This window comes from Hypanus sabinus, chromosome 25, assembly GCF_030144855.1.
Source record: "Hypanus sabinus isolate sHypSab1 chromosome 25, sHypSab1.hap1, whole genome shotgun sequence".
NCBI lineage: Eukaryota > Metazoa > Chordata > Chondrichthyes > Myliobatiformes > Dasyatidae > Hypanus > Hypanus sabinus.
Window position 1 is genome coordinate 7,249,834 of NC_082730.1, and position 16,662 is coordinate 7,266,495.

The 16,662-nt window shown below is 44.1% G+C and overlaps 1 protein-coding gene and 1 long non-coding RNA gene across 2 annotated transcripts; one reads left to right on the plus strand and one right to left on the minus strand.

Moving 5' to 3' along the window:
• Positions 1-554: 554 nt before the first annotated feature.
• Positions 555-14,238, minus strand: LOC132380965 (coagulation factor X-like). Its single transcript, XM_059950002.1, has 5 exons — positions 13,592-14,238; positions 11,789-11,949; positions 9,009-9,033; positions 7,445-7,558; positions 555-2,761 (listed from the first exon to the last, which is right to left on the minus strand). Exons 1-5 carry the CDS (start codon positions 13,653-13,655, stop codon positions 2,595-2,597), a joined length of 531 nt encoding a protein of 176 aa, XP_059805985.1. The 5' UTR covers positions 13,656-14,238; the 3' UTR covers positions 555-2,594.
• On the plus strand, positions 2,808-8,958 carry LOC132380966 (uncharacterized). The gene is made up of 3 exons (XR_009507888.1): positions 2,808-3,258; positions 6,185-6,250; positions 8,771-8,958. It is a non-coding gene; the product is annotated as an uncharacterized LOC132380966 (long non-coding RNA).
• Positions 14,239-16,662: the final 2,424 nt, after the last annotated feature.

A 16,662-nucleotide genomic window follows, 5' to 3' on the forward strand; every position in this document is an offset into this window, starting at 1 on the left:
AAGTCATTGGGTATATTTAAAACAGACGTCGATAAATTCTTGATTAAGTTGTCAAAGATTACAGAGAGAAAGCACAAGGATGGAGTTGAGGGGGATGTTAAATCAGCCATGATAGAATGCTGGAGCAGAGTCAATGGGCTGAATGACCCAATTTTGTTCCTATCTCATATGGTTTTATCTGCAGTATTTCTTACAGAAGTCTTGATACTTGTTAACACATACAAACAAGCTAGATGAACTCAACAGGTCGGGCAGCATCCGTTGAAAAGAGCAGTCAATGTTTTGGGCCGAGACCCTTCATCAGGACTGAAGAAGGACGGGGCAGGGGCCCCAAAAAGAAGGTGGGGGGAGGGTGGAAAAACAATCAGAGGAAAAATCAAGGGGTGGGGGGGAAGCAGGGAGGGGAAAGGCAGGAGAGGTGAAGAAGAAATCTAAGGGGAAAGCACTATGGGTAGTAGAAGAAGTCAGAATCATGAGTGAGCTGATAGGCAGCTAGAAGAGGAGACAGAGTGAAAATGGGATGGGGGAAGGGAGAGGGAGGGAATTACTGGAAGTTGGAGAATTGGATGTTCATACCAAGGGGCTGGAGACTACCCAGACAGCAAATGAGGTGTCGACTACATTGGTGCTGCTTCCTGCACCATTGCTATTCCCTATTCCCAGTTCCTCTGTCTCCGCCGCATCTGTTCCCAGGATGAGGCTTTCCGTTCCAGGACATCCCAAATGTCTTCTTTCCTTAAGAATCGTGGGTTCCCTTCTGCTGTCATCAATGATGCCCTCACCCACATCTCCTCCATTTCCCACACTTCAGCCCTCACCCCATCCTCCCGTCACCACAACAGGGACCGTGTTCCCCTTGTCCTCACCTACCACCCCGCCAGCCTCTGGATCCAGCATATTATCCTCTGCAACTTCCGGCACCTTCAACAGGACCCCACCACTAAGGATATTTTTCATCCTCTACCCCTCTCTGCTTTTTGCAGGGATCGTTCCCTCCGCGACTGCCTGGTCCACACGTCCCTCCCCACAGATCTCCCACCTGGTACTTAACCCTGTAAGCGCAAATGCTACACCTGTCCCTACACCTCCTCTCTTACCACCATTCAGAGCCCCAAACTGTCCTTCCACGTGAGACAACACTTGTGAGTCTATTGGGGTAATCTATTGCATCCGGTGCGGCGGCCTCTACATTGGCGAAACCCGATGCAGATTGGGGGACTGCTTCATCAAGCACCTCCGCAACAACAGACAGGATCTCTCAGTTGCCACCCACTTCAACTCTGCTTCACATTCCCATTTGGATATGTTCATACATGGCCTCCTCTACTGCCATGATGAGGCCAAACTCAGGTTGGAGGAGCAACACCTCATATACCGTCTGAGTAGTCTCCAGCCCCTTGGTATGAACATCCAATTCTCCAACTTCCGATAATTCCCTTCCTCTCCCTTCCCCCCATCCCACTTTCACTTTGTCTCCTCTTCTAGCTGCCTATCACCTCTCTTGCCTATCTCCTCCCTGTTTCCCCTCCCCACCCCTTGATCTTTCCTGTCATTGGTTTTCCACCCTCCCCCCCCCCCCACCTTCTTTATGGGGCCCCTGCTCCCTCCTTCTTCAGTCCTGACAAAGGGCCTCGGCCCGATACGTTGACTGCTCATTTCAACGGATGCTGCCCGACCTGCTGAGTTCCTCCAGCTTGTCTGTATGCGTTGATTTGACCACAGCATCTGCAGTGTACTTTGTGTTTGATACTTGTTATGTTGCAGAAGGTGCAGGGTGTTGCTTAAAGTGTAAAGGTTTACAACTATTTATAAAAGTCATTGCATAAGATTTAATTAATGTACTGAAAGATTACTGATCACTGGGTTTCAAAGAGTCCAAACTTTAATGACAAAACTTGAAGAGGTTGGTAAACGTTGACAATGTCTGATTTTGGAAACACAAGAGACAGTTGCTTGGATCTGGAGCAATAACAAAATGCTGGAGGAACTCAGCAGGCCGAAATCCAGCAGCTCATCAAGCTCATCCCCACATTTAGTTGTAAATTTTAGTTATTCTTTAAAATTGTAACATGCCGTAGGGTTTCATTGCTGTGTAACATGCTTTAAGATTTCACTAATAATGTAATGGTTTCTCTGCAGCAGCAATATTCGGGTTATGACTAGAGATTACGGGGTTTGGAATGCTGTTGTTCTTTGTTGTGAGCTGGAAGAGAGATTTTCGCAGTCTTTTTGCTGAGGAGAGAAGACACGAATGGAGAGAGTTGGTAGACTGCTGGGCAGGGTGGAGTTGGAGTGAGGGTCCAAAGGAAAGTGATGATCGGAGGAGGTCGATGGTGGACAATCAACTTATCTGTGAGCTCCAACATTGTGCAATAAGATTGTTTCATAAGATTGGGCCCTTTTTTTTGTTTTCTTTACTAAACATATAGTCAAAGTAAGAATTATAAAGGTTAATCGTTTAATCGCATATTGTGTATTGTTTGTTATTTCGTGGTACGGATTTGTAACGGGACACATTGTGCAACATCCTTTCAAACAAGATTTCTTAAGTTTAGCTGGGCCGGGAGCTATCACCCCCTATGTTTAGCTGCTAGCTAAAGCGAGAGTTGGAAAAGCATAGCAAATTCTTCATGACTATCTGATTCCAATTTTGAATTTGCCAAGCATCCTTCAGTTGGGCAATTGCAGGTGAACATGTTGATTCCGTCTACACACGTCGTTCCTGGTGGGCATGCGGGCGTTAAGTCACACTCATTGATATCTGGAACAATAACAACGTTAAAAGTAAGTTTAAACTTCAAAGAAAATTTATTATCAAGGCACATATATGTCATGATACAATTGCCTTGAGCTTAATTTTCTTGCTGGCATTCACAGTGAATACAAAGAAACACAATGGAATCAATGAAAATCTGCCCTCGACAAAGACAGTAAACAACCAATGTGCAAAAGACAACAAATTGTACTAATACATAAAAAGAAACAATAATAAATAAACAATAAACATCAAGAACACAAGTTGTAGAGTCCTTAAAAGTTAGTCCATAGGTTATGGAATCATTTCAGTATTTGGTGGAGTGAAGTTATCCCCTTTAGTTCAAGAGCCTGATGACTGTAGGATAACAACTGTTCCTGAACTTTTCATATGTGACTTGAGGCTCTTGTATCTCCTTCCTGATGGCTGCAGTGAGAAGAGAACATGGACTGGATGGTGGGGGTCCTTAATAATGGGTGCTGCTTTCCTGTGCCAGTGGCCATGTAAGTATGCTCAATAGTGGAGGGCCTATGACAGACTGGCCTGTATTATCTGTTACGTTTGGTTAGGTTTCTCTGTTCAAGAGCATCGTTATACCCATACCAGGCCATGGTGAAGCCAGTCAGTATACTCTCCGCCACACATCTGTAGAAGTTTGTCAAAGTTTTAGATGGCATGCTGAATCTTCACAGACTTGTAAGAAAGCAGAGCACAGCAAGGTGTACAATTTGAATGCTAGCAGCATTGCAAGTCACTATTAAACCTGAATCCCAGGGAAGTGTGCCGCAACGTTCCTACTGCCTGTGCTGATGAGCGGTGGGGAGAAAGCACCGAGCAGTCAGCAGTAGAAAGGATGAACAACTTCCAGGATCCTATACATTGATGCATTCACAAAGAAGACACACAGCTGCTCTGCATCCTGATTATTACGAGATTTGTTATGCCACCAAAGACTCTAGAACTCTGCTATAGATGGTCCCAAGTCCGACTGGAAGAGCGAGGGTTAAGACATTGGCTAAAGAACTGCCAACAAAAGCTCCAAGGGTCTCATTGTTGGGGGAAGAAAGATCTTCAGAGATCTTGGGGACATCTTGATAAACTGGTCCAGGGCAGAGGCCTCTGGCACGTTGATGTCAGTGGCCTGTGCCCCAGTAGAGTGGTGGGCCCTACTCTAGCTAAAAGACTCTAGCATGATCTGTACATGTACGATAGAGAGCATTCTGACTGGGTGCGTCACAACCTGATATAGAGGCTCCAATGCACAGGATGGTAAGAGGCCACAGATGCTTGTAGATTCAGCCAGTTCCATCATGACTACAACCCTCCCCTCCATTGAGGACATGTTCAAGGGGCAGTACAGCAAGAAGGTGACATCCATCATTAAGGATGGACGCGCCCTCATTACCACACGAGTCTGAAGACCCACACTCAATTCCAGAACAGCTTCTTCCCCTCTACCGCCAGATTTCTGAATGGTCCATGAACCAATAGGTTACACATGCACAGCGAGGATGACAACAGAGTGGTGTGATTAAACATTTTTACTGAGTCACATTAGTAGCATTACGCGCTGGGCAATTAACACTTCATGAGCTATGCTCCTGTCCTGCCTGCCATGAGCACTTAAAAGCCCGCATCCAAAAGTGAGTACCTTCTGCACGTTGGAGGACCAGCCATTGTAGCACCACAGTCTTGCAATCGATCTCATATGGTAACCATGAACACTACCTTACTATTCCTTTTTAAGTTTATTTACGAATAATTAATTAAGTTTGTAATCTGTAGCAAATTTATGTCTTTGTACTGCTTCTGCAAAACAGCAAATTTCATGGCATACAAGACTGATTATGAACAAAACGAATGAATTTGCTTTAAAGTTGTAAATCATCGCCCTGTTACCAAAACCCACAGTCAATAAATTGTCGCACATGAGAGCAAACAAGGATGGAAGTTTCAAACTGGAGTGGTGAAGTCAGTGTACATGGGTTTGCAGGTTTAGTGAATGAGAATTAGTCACAGATTCAGAAAGGTGGGCACATTCAGCTCACCATAGTGAGCCACCCAGAAACTACCTGTAGTCATCCCACTTCCCAGCACTCAGCCACGGTCTTATATCATCATAAGATATTGGAGCAGAGAAGGCCATTCAGCCCATTAGGTCTCGTGCCCAACTTAATCATGCCTGATATTTTGTTTGATGTGCCATTCTCTCACTTACTGTCCATAGTCCTTGACCACCCCCCCAACAATCAAGAAGCTATCAATCTCTGCTTTAAGTACACGCAATGACTAGGCCTCTACAGCAATTAGGCAACAAATTCCAAAGATTCTTCCTCCTCTAGCTGAAGAAATTCCTCCTCATCTCAGTTCTAAAGAGGCACCTCTTTATTCATATGCTTGGATCCTACATGCTCCAACTAATGGAAACATCCTCTCCATGTCAACTTAATCCAGACCTTTCAGCTTCAATGAGATTGCCTCCCATCCTTCTGACCTCTGTTGAGTACAAGTGAGAGCCATCAAATGTCACTGATATGTAAAACCTTTCATTCTTGTAAACCTCCTTCAGGGCCATCACGTGTTTCCTTAGATACGGGGCCCAACATTCCTCATATTTCACAAAGACCTGGCAATTCAGGTCCTCATCCAGAGAATTCTTGGATGTTCTGAGTCCCTGCCTCTTCCACCCCATTATTCACAGCGATTCAAATTGTAACACCTGTCTGATCAGATGGTCTCAACATTCAGAGAATAGGAAGGAGGAAGCAAAGTGGTAGAATGCCCCCAAAGACTTAAGTGAAGTTTATCATGTCAGGTGATCAGCAGTTGTCAGTTCAGATGTGACCAGCCCCTTGTAATGTGAAGGGTTAGTTTACTTGTCACTCAGAAGCTGCTTCTGTCGTGCTGGTCGTCAGTTGACCAATTCAAAGGATGCAGTAGTGCTTTCCCATTGGTTGCCTTGTGTGGCATGATGCCAATGTCCAGTTCTGGACACCTCAGGGGTATAAGAATAGTACATGCTAGAGATTGGCTGTCTGTCCTTGTCTCCAGGGGCTCACCTTCACACTGAGGTCATGTCCAGTGCTGAAGAACCACTGGGAAAGTATGCTGCAGATACAGGAGGACCCACATGCATACTTGGCTAAGTATCTGTCGAATGTTTATTTGTTCAACTTGGGGAGAATTAATGAAGTACCAGTTGAGTTTTAAGTGTTATGGAATGGTTAGTGTCATACTTTACATAACTTATGGCGACTTAGATGTCTGAATGATTGTCCTGATGAAGGGTCTTGGTTTGAAACGTTGACTGTTTACTCACTTACATAGACGCTGCCTGGCCTGCTGAGTTCCTGCAGCATTTTGTGTGTGTTGGTTGAATGTTTTACTGTTTGTAAATAAGTGGCTAACCTGCTTATTCTTGCTGCGCAGGTTGGCTCCGTAGTTAAGAAGACTTCGGCTGTCATCAATCGTGGAATTGAGTTTAGGGGCCGAGAGGTAATGTTGCAGCTATATAGGACCCTGGTCAGACCCCACTTGGAGTACTGTGCTCAATTATGGTCACCTCACTACAGGAAGGATGTGGAAACTATAGAAAGGGTGCAGAGGAGATTTACAAGGATGTTGCCTGGATTGGGAAGCATGCCTTATGAGAATACATTGAGTGAACTCAGCCTTTTCTCCTTGGAGCGACGGAGGATGAGAGGTGACCTAATAGAGGTATATAAGATGATGAGAGGCATTGATTGTGTAGATAGGCAGAGGCTTTTTCCCAGGGTTGAAATGGCTAGCACAAAAGGGCACAGTTTTATGGTGCTTGGAAGTAGGTAAAGAGGAGATGTCGGGAGTAAGTTTTGTTACGCAGAGAGTGGTGAGTGACTGGAGTGGGCTGACGGTGACAGTGGTGGAGTTGGATATGATAGGGTTTATTAAGAGACTCCTGGATAGGTACATGGACCTTAGAAAAATAGAGGGCTATGGGTAACCCTAGGTAATTTCTAAGGTAAGGACATGTTTGGCACAGCTTTGTGGGCCCAAGGGCCTGTATTGTGCTGTAGATTTTCTGTTTCTATTAATATCTTCTGTCTCACTTACCAAACCCGTGAACCTGCTTTACCATAATATCTTTCTTATTCTTTTTATTCTTTCTTACTTCTCTTCTAATATTTGTATATCTGTGCATTTGTAATGCTATTGTGACACTGTAATTTCAATTGGGATCAATAAAGTATCTATCTATCTCTCACTTATCCTTCCTTTCCAAATTCCTGCTCCCCCATCTCTGATGTTTACACAATCTAGTTCCGTTAGCTGTTAACAAAGGGACCCTGTGCCAAGAACTTATGAGTTCAACCCCATTGTTGCCATCTCTGAGCCAAGACCCTACTCTACAGCAAGCAGTACCAGAGTAGAGTCATTGCATTTCACAGCAGAGATACAGGCCCTTTGGCCCAACTCTGCCATGCTAACCATGGTGCCCATTGTTTGGCCCATACACTTCTAAAACATTCCTGTCCCTCTACCTGTCCAACTGTCTTCTAGACATACACTAAATCCATGCAAGACAGGGTATTTGAGCCCCCATGTTACTCTCAGATACCATAACCCATCATAGTATGGGTTGATCAAGATATTACTGCTTCCTAATGACTACCGTCAGAATTCATCGCTTGAGAATGGAAGTTCTCTTACCTGTTTCACAGAAGGTTCCATTGAATCCTCCGAGACATTTACATTGTGCTCCTATGGCGGTGTTCCGACAGGTCCCATTATTTTGACAGGTTATTGAATTACAGCTCCGCCTGGCTGGAAATCGGAAATTAAATTAAAGGGTTTTATTTCTGCATGGCAGCAAGGGGAGCAAATTAAGCCCCGTATCAAGGGAATCCGAGTGGATTGAATCTTTATCCTGGTCTTTACAATTCTAATTAAAAGTCCATTACTTCAATATACAATCTATACAAATCCCAAAACAACACTGAAACTACATGTAAGTATATGTTCTGAATAAAGTTGGTCCTTGATTCTTTAGCCAGAGGGTGGAGAATCTGTGGAGTTAATTTCCACAGACAGCTGTGGGGGCCAAGTCATTTGATTATATTTAAAGTGGAGGTTACTAGGTTCTTGATTAGTCAGGGCATCAAAGTTTGCAGGGAGAAGGCAGGTGAAAGGGGTTGAGAGGGATAGTAAATCAGCCATGAGCAGACTCAATGGACTGAATGGCCTAATTCCACTCTTATGTCTTATGGTTTTATACTTTAATTTTTACCCACACATTCCATTTTGAAACTTGTTTGTTAAGATAATTACAATGCATGCCATTGTCAGGCATTAGACCACAGATCATGGAAGAACAGAGCACAGGAACCAGCCCTATAACAGCTCCGGCCAGCGAAGTTCAGAGTTCAATTCTGACACTCTCTGTAAGAAGATTGTACGTCCTTCCTATGTGTGCATGGGTTTCCACCAGGCCCTCTGTTTCCCTCCCACAGGACAATTTAGTAGATTACCAGGTTCATTGTAAATTGTCCTGGGATTAGGCCTGGGTTAAATCTGGAACGTCCTGTTCTGTGTTATATTCCTTGGAATGTAGGAGAATGAGGGAGGTTTGATAGAAGTATATAAAATTAAAAGGGGTATAGATAAGGTAAATGCAAGCAGGCTATTTCCACTAAGGTTGTGTGGAACTACAACCAGAGGTCATGGGTTGAAAGATGAAAATTTTAAGGGGAACATGAAGGGAAACTTACCACACAGAGGTTTGTGAGAGTCTGGAAGGAACTGCCGGCAGAAGTGGTGCATGCGATCTTGATTTCAATCTTGTAAGAGAAGTTTGGATAGCTACATGGATGGCAGGGTTATGGAGGGCTACGGTCCCGGTACAGGTCAAAGGGAGTAGGCAGTCTGAATGGTCCAGCACAGTCTGGATAGGCCAAAGAGCCTGTTTCTGTGCTGTACTTTTCTATTACTTGATAAATAAATAAATTGTGGTGACTTTCCACTTCCCTTTTGATGCAGGGTCTCGATCCAGAATATCGACTCACACCTTCTGCCAACATAGATGCTGCTTGACTCACTGAGTCCTCCCAGCATTCCGTATAACATGATGTTTATTTCCCTTGACAATCTTTAGTCCTTCTTTCCATTTAAATCAGAACATGAAGGGAAAGTTGTTTCACTGGTGGCTGGAACTTACATTCTTTAAAGTGAAAGTCCCAGCGGTTTTATGAGAATGATAAAATGGAGAACCACATACCTGTGTAGAGTTTCCAGAAGGATTCCTTAAAGAAAAGAGAAATACATTAATAACAATTGGCCTTGGTTCAATATCTGGTGAGGACAATATTGGTGGCTTGGTATCAGACGTCAGTGAAAGGGAACAGAAGCAGACAGTGCTGAAAATACTCAGCAGAATCTTTGGAAGAAGGAACGAGGTCAACATTATACTCAGATCACCAGACCAGCTTCATAAGACAAATGAAACCCCCTCACCGTAGCTCAGTAGTGAGAAGGCCACCTTTTATAAACGTATATGTATAGAGCCAGTATGATTTGGGGTTCAATCAAACAAGAATGTTGGGAATTACCATTAAAGGAACCTCAATTTGAGCGAATGCTGTTTAATTACTGATCATGCACAGTTATTGGCTGCCAAGAAATCACAGATCGTACACCTGAATAAATTATAAACTAAGAATATTTACAAATTTCAGCTTTATCAACAGTTGGTAGGAAAAAGAAAAGGAAAAACAAGAGCCATTACAATTAAACCAGTATAAATGTGCACATAAACAATGGAGCTCGTTTCTGTGGTGGTTGGGTATACCGCTTTACTCATGGTGCAGAATTCTCATCACCATTCACAGGGAGAACTTCCCTTCTTGAACATCTTCGCCTCCTGAAGCTCTCCTTGCATTAGGGTTTTCCCTTCAGATACAAAGCACCAGGTGTCTTCCTTGATCCTCTCCCCTCCACATCTCCCGCTTAAAGACCACGAACCCGACCACTGTCTGTCAGAAGTCTCTATCCTTCCAGATCTCTCTAGAACCTTCTCTCCATACCACCATCCTGATTGGCTGACACAACATTCCTAAGCTGAACAACTTCATTCATTGTCCACTCAAGGAATTCAAAGGGTCAGGATAATAAGACCATAAGACAGAGGAGCAGAATTAGGCCATTTGGCCTATAATGGTGGTATGGAGATTATCTTCAGCTGAAACTAAAACACTCTCACCAAAGATAACACACTGCTTTTACAGAAAACTGCTAAAATCAAATACTTCACAGCATGGCAGTAGAAATCCTAACCAGGGCATTACAGGTGCTTTGCGCTGTGTATGACTGTTGGTACAATGTTTTACACCTTGGCCCTGGAGTAACACTGTCTCGTATGGCTGAATTAATGCGTATTCTTGTATGGTTGAATTGAAATTGATTTCGATTGAAGACATAGGAACAGAATTAGGCCATTTGGCCCAAGCCTCCTTTCAGCCTTTGCAGCTCCAGGGAAAGCAACCAAATTTGTCCAGCCTCTCCTCATTGCGCTTGCCCTCTAATCCAAGCTGCATTCTGGTGAACCTCTTCTGTGTTCCTTCTAAGGCTTTAACATCTTTCCTGTAATGAGGTGCTCATGGATGAACAGAATACGCCAGATGTGGCCTCACTACGGTTTCATAAAGCCACAACATTACATTCTGACTCTTGAACTGAATGACTTGATCAATAAAGGCAAGCACACCATATGTCTTCTTAACCTCCCTATCAAACCGTGCAGTCACTTTCAGAGAGTTATGAACTTGGACCCCACAATCCACCTGGCACTTCCTGTTTTTATTTCAGATTTCTGGCACCTTCAGCTTTTAACAGATTGCCATTTCTGTGCCCAGAAGACAGAGGAGCCAAGTTAGGCCATTCAGCCCATTGAGTCTGTTCCAACATTCATTATGACTGATTTATTATCCCTCTCAACCCCATTCTCCTGCCTTCCCCCGTAACCTTTGACGTCTTGACAAATCAAGAACTTATAAATCTCCACTTGGAATATGTCCAATGACTGGGCCTCCACAGCTTCCTGTGGTGATGAATTCCAGAGATTCACCACCCTCTGGCTAAAGAAGTTCCTCCTCATCGCTTCTTTATAGGAATGGCCTTGTATCCTGATGCTGTGCTCTTTGGTCCTAATGATGAGGCTGCAACATGGAGGTGGTTTATATTGTCCACTATAAGATGTGACTGACATTGGTGAGCCAAGTGAGGTCACTGAAGACACTGGGTAGTGGAAGACATGGCAATGTTGTTCCTCAGTCGTGGTTTTAGTTAGCTTTCTTCTCTTGAGTCCCCTTCGTCTTGTGTCCACCCATCAAAGAGATGGGTCCTACCACCAGTAAGGCAAAGTGGCATTTGAGGTGAGATGAACTATGTCATTCTCCAGCAGTGAACAGACTGAACATACACTGCATGGGTTGCCTCATAGTCTCGGGTATATAACATCAAAGGATATGGGAAGAAGGCAGGAGAATGGGGTTGAGAGGGATAACAAATTAGCCATGATTCATGGAACAGACCTGATGGGCCAAATGGCCTAATTCTGCTTCTCTGTGTTATGGTCTTATTCTCCTGACCCTTTGAATTCCTTGAGTGAACAATGAATGAGACAACAGTCTGGAGGGTGCAAAACATCATCATCATTATGTGACATGTTGTATAAGAGGATTTCCATTGCCTTCTTCTGGGCAGTGTCTTTACAAGACGGGTGACCCCAGCCATTATTGATAGGCTTGTCTGCCTGGTGTCAGTGGTCACATAACCAGGACTTGTGATCTGCACCAGCTGCTCATACAACCATCCACTACCTGCACCCATGGCTTCACATGCTAAGCAGATGCTACACCTTCCCCAAGGGTGACCTACAGGTGAGGGAAAGGAAGGAGCACCTTACACCTCCTTTGGTAGAAATGTATCCCCACTTCACCATCCAAGGGGTGAGGAAAGCAAGGGCTAAATTGGAATTGGACCTGCAAAATTTGTCCTTACCGTTTTGGAACCATCTTCAAAAATCTCTCGGGCTTCTTCCTTTGAGCATGTTTCTTCCACACACTCTCGCTCCAGATTCCCTTCTTTAAGCTCTTCTGGAAAACTGTTTGCCCTGCGGATTCGAGACAGGAGCTGCAGAGCTGAAGGTTTCTGTAGAAAGACTCAATAACACATCCACAGTATTAAACATCCAGCGCCTGTCTGCTGACGGAACTGTGTCATGATGTCAGACTACTACCTCTGAAATGCTTTGGTGTGCACTTGCAATGAGATCGGATTTGTATAAAAGCAGAAATGTTCTTCTGTTTAACTTTAAAAACCTACACCACATCCCCACCAACAGAGGTGGAAATGGTAAACACAAAGTGTGCTGCAGATGCTGTGGTCAAATCAAGACATACAAAAATGCTGGATGAATTCAGCAGGTCGGGCAGCATCCGTTGACTGCTCCTTTCAATGGATGCTGTCCGACCTGCTGAGTTCGTCCAGCTTTTTTGTAAGAGGTGGAAATGGCTAAGGCCAGTCAACAGGGCTCTGGTGAAGCTGTATAGATCAAACCCTGTTCAGTAGATACAATCGATTACAGAAACATTGATGAACTCCAACCATAACATTGACTTTGGACAATGGGGACAGGAGGTCATCGATGGTCCTTGTCCCACTGGGAGCTAGGGGCCCAAGAAGAAGAAGATGTTAAAAGCCAACACTGTTGTTGCCTGTGATGAAACTACGTTGTCAAATGTCACACTACATTCAGAGTGGTCTCTCCAGATATGAAGAGGTGAACTGAAGTAACAGAAACTGTAAATATTATTCTGACAACAGCCTTAATAGGATAAGCAAATAAGATGATGAAACCAGTTGCTAGTTACTTATTCACCATTGGTTCATAAACAGAGTTTAAAATGAAAAACAATCTCTGTAACCACATCCTCACGACGATCGCAAGCTCATTCTACTCAGTAAAAAGCAACAGAAATTTCTCATGTTAACTTTTTTGATACATTGTACGGGGAAACAACTTCCCATTATACAGGATTCCTTATAATCAGAGATTAAGCAGTCTTTCCACATCTCCCTGGAATCCACTAGCTGGGAACAAAATCACTGGGAATTCTTACACAAAATCTGTTTCCTCAATTCCTTGCTTTGCTTAATACAACTAATTTCAAAGTCTACTTGTACTAATTTGTTCATCTTAGGGAATACATTGGTTGTTGTGTTTCTCAGTCTCACCCTGGCATTGGGAGATGGTGAAAGGAAAAGACACAGTGTCTAACAGTGCAGCAAGGTGAATCACCTGCACGGTTCCCCCTAAGCTACGCAGATGCACAGCCACGCTGTAACTGAAATGCTCCCGTGCACATAGATTATGTTACCAAGCAGCAGGAATGAAAACTGATGAGAAAAAGTTAACAAAACATTCAAGATTTTCTTTGATGTACTGAATTTCATCAACCCTCCGATTAATAAATAAAATCAAAAGTATGTGATGTTTCAATTTTCAATCTAAATATTTATACTATGCATATTACAAATAAAAACATTTAAAGTGCTATGTAGTTTTCAGGCCATGTAAAAATTTCCTGCTTAGAGCAATGTTTGGTCCGTTCAGCTTTAAAGCTTAGAGGAAACTTTGATCACCTGTCAGGGACGAAGAGAGCACACAAGTCTCAAGCTATTATCTGACAATTCCTGTCAACAACCTTCGCCTGAAGTCACCACCGTGGGAGGAACAGCGTCAGCTGGAGGAGATGTACAGACGAGAGGAACGGGTTGCACTGAGGGTTCATTGATGCTTACCGTCATTCGTGTGACAGCCAGTGAGAAGCAACAAGATGATCCCGTAACTGAGGACGAGCTTCATCTTGCTTTGTCACCGTCCGATCCGACCAATTGGAGAGACACGACGGGGGATTTTGCAAATGGATCTATCTCACTCAAATCACAGATACACTCTTTATATAATCAGTTCTTTTTCTTTGTTTTGCAAATATTTCTGTTAATAAATAACCAACAATTTTGAAAGACTCACAGGAGTACATTGACTTCTGGAAATAAATTCTGGTAATGTTGACAGCAGAAAAGTGGAACACCTTTCTTCTCAGTCTGTTCATACATTGAAACTGCATTGGAACAGAGAAAATTCCTGGTTGTAATAGTGTATTAGTTATGTTAAATCATACAAATATCTTGATTAATGCGTGAAAGCTGTTCAAATCCTCTCAATGTTTATCCAAGTGTAAAAGTTATGCTGACCGTGAGACTCCCCACTGCTCGGGTGTTCTGATCTTTGACGTGAATTGGTGTTCTAAGCAATTTCAATGTACAGAACAATTACAGTTAATTTCCATCAAACATTCAGTTCTTGAACCAACTGGCAAAAACCTGGTCACTATGGTTTGTTAACACAATGACCACTATGATCATTTTGCACTATAATAAACATTTTCTGGTCTAATTCTTCTGTCTTGTAAAAATTTTGTGTTACTTAAAGATATAGAGCTTAATTTTATTTGTCACATGTATGTCAGAATATTGAAACATACAGTTAAAAGCATTGTCTGCGTCAACATCCAACACAGTCCGAGGATGGGCAGGGGGCAGCCTGCTGGTATCACCATGCTTCTGACATTAACATAGCTTGATCACAACTCACTAATCCTAAACCGTGCATCAGGGAGAGGGTCAGGCGGCGAGTGGCACCCTCCCTTGTGCCACTCATGACTTGACCCTCTCCCTGTGCCATTCACCGCCATAATGGAGTTGTGAGTGAGTGGCACAGGGAGGGGGTTAGGTGGCGAATGGCACAGGGAGGGGGTCAGGCAGTGAGCGGCACAGGGAGAGGGTCTTGCAGTGAGAGTTGCACAAAGGGGGTCAGGTGCTGAGTGCAGGGAAGGGGTCAAGTGGCAAAAGGTGAGGATCGAAATTTGAGCAGCAAGCAGCATGGGGTCAGGAAGAGGGGCAAGCGATGATACCAGCACCTGATGCAAAACCTTGTGTGGGATTGGCTTGTTTGCCAGATGAAAGCCGCTTCTGCCATGACGGTGTTTGATTGGCCCATTTAAAATCTGCAGCAGCTCTTTCCCATTGGTTGCCTTGTGCATCACAGCTCTGGTGCCCAGTTTCAGACACCCCAGGTGTAAAGACTAGCACGTGCTGGAGGTTTGCTCTCTTTCCTTTGTCCCCAGGGCACGCCTCACAGAACCAGTGGGAAGGGTTGTTCCTCGCACTCTTTGAGCTCAGTGTTTGTTTGTGGAATATTTTGTAGTTTGTGTAACTTGGAGGAACTTAAATATTCGGTCAATACCTTTACTGTTTATAAATAAATGCTTAATATGCTTATTTGTAGTTGGGGATTTCTGCCTCACGCACCAATCCCAGGAACTTGCTTGCACGTTAAATATGGTGCTGCGAGCAGGGCATGTTGATTGGGGCAGAAAACACATTTCTTCAGGATGTTGCTTAAGACAGAGGACCCGCACCCACACCCCCGCCCCCCCTGCGGAGAGGCAATGCCGAGTCCCAGGGCAGAGCAGTAACAGTGAGAACTTTGGAAGTCTCGTCAAACTACTATGGGTTATGGGATGCCAGTACATTGGTACGGTGAATAGATTAATTGGGGTTGAAACTGGACACCACGTCATGCCCATGCTGAAAATACTGGGTTTTCCAAGGTGAAAGGGTAGACAGAGGGATGCTTTCTGGCTGTTTGCAGACATTGTAAGGCACCAGCACAAGAAAATCACAGATCTTTAGAATGAGGTATAAGAGCTAAATCGACACTGTTCCATTATGGGAGAAGACCTGCGGTTGGCCCAGACCCAGGCTGCAAAGTTAAAAGATAAGAATACAGACATAGCTTGTTGGCTAATGAAGGTCCAGCAATGTGAGATCGTCTGGATGGTGAAATTGAAGACGAGAGGGTAGAGTGGACTCATAGGACTATTCCTCAAAATGATCCCTCTATTCTCTGCATAGCCAAAATGGTATGGGCCAGGACAGTGATCACATGGGCATATACCTGCCATGGGGGGCATCGGCCCACGGTCTCTTCTTCGCAGGAGGGTTAGGAGGATCAGGAATGTGTGGGAGATGGTACAATGAGCCTCTTCGAGACAACAGAGATCTGGGAGTTATCCACGAAGAATCAGGTGAGATTAAGGGATAGGTACAGACAGATGCCTCGAGAGTCTTTGACTGCGAGGTTGTTGAGGATATGGGATTGTTGAGGGGTACCAGAATGAGCCTATCTAATAGAGAGATGGGTTCTTTAGTGAGCCTATCATCCCAGCACAAGATCAATTACACGCTGAGAATGCTGATTGCTTCCTCTAAGTTTATACATCATTATGGGATTGGGTGGAAGCGGCACTTCAGATTTAGGGACCCTTCTCTCTTTTGAATGGGATTTAAAACCCCCAGTGGAACTGAGCACTAAGGCCGTTTGCCAGTGAGCTCTTAATACAGATTTATACAGTGGTAACGATAGCCGGCCAGAGGATGTTGAATTAACCATGATACGCCATCTGGTTATGATAATGACTTCCCAGACAAAAGGAGGAGTTCTTTCTTTAATATGACCAGCAGTGGATCACTCTGTAAGCACAGCGATTCAATTGTTGCCAGGTTTGGAGTAGTTAGAAGAGGGATTGAGTAACCAGGTATGGAGGTTGGGTAAGTGGACAGTGAGTGCAGGGCCCTCCATGACCCATAAGGAAATGCTTTTGCTGTTGCTTAAAGCTGGTTCTCAACCCCTCCTCTGTGCAATGTACTGCCAAGGAAAGTGAGAAAAGGAGGCAACTAACAGGGAAGGGGCATTCTTCATGCCCTTTTCTGATAAGGGCTCCCTTTATCCTCTGCTGGATTCCTTG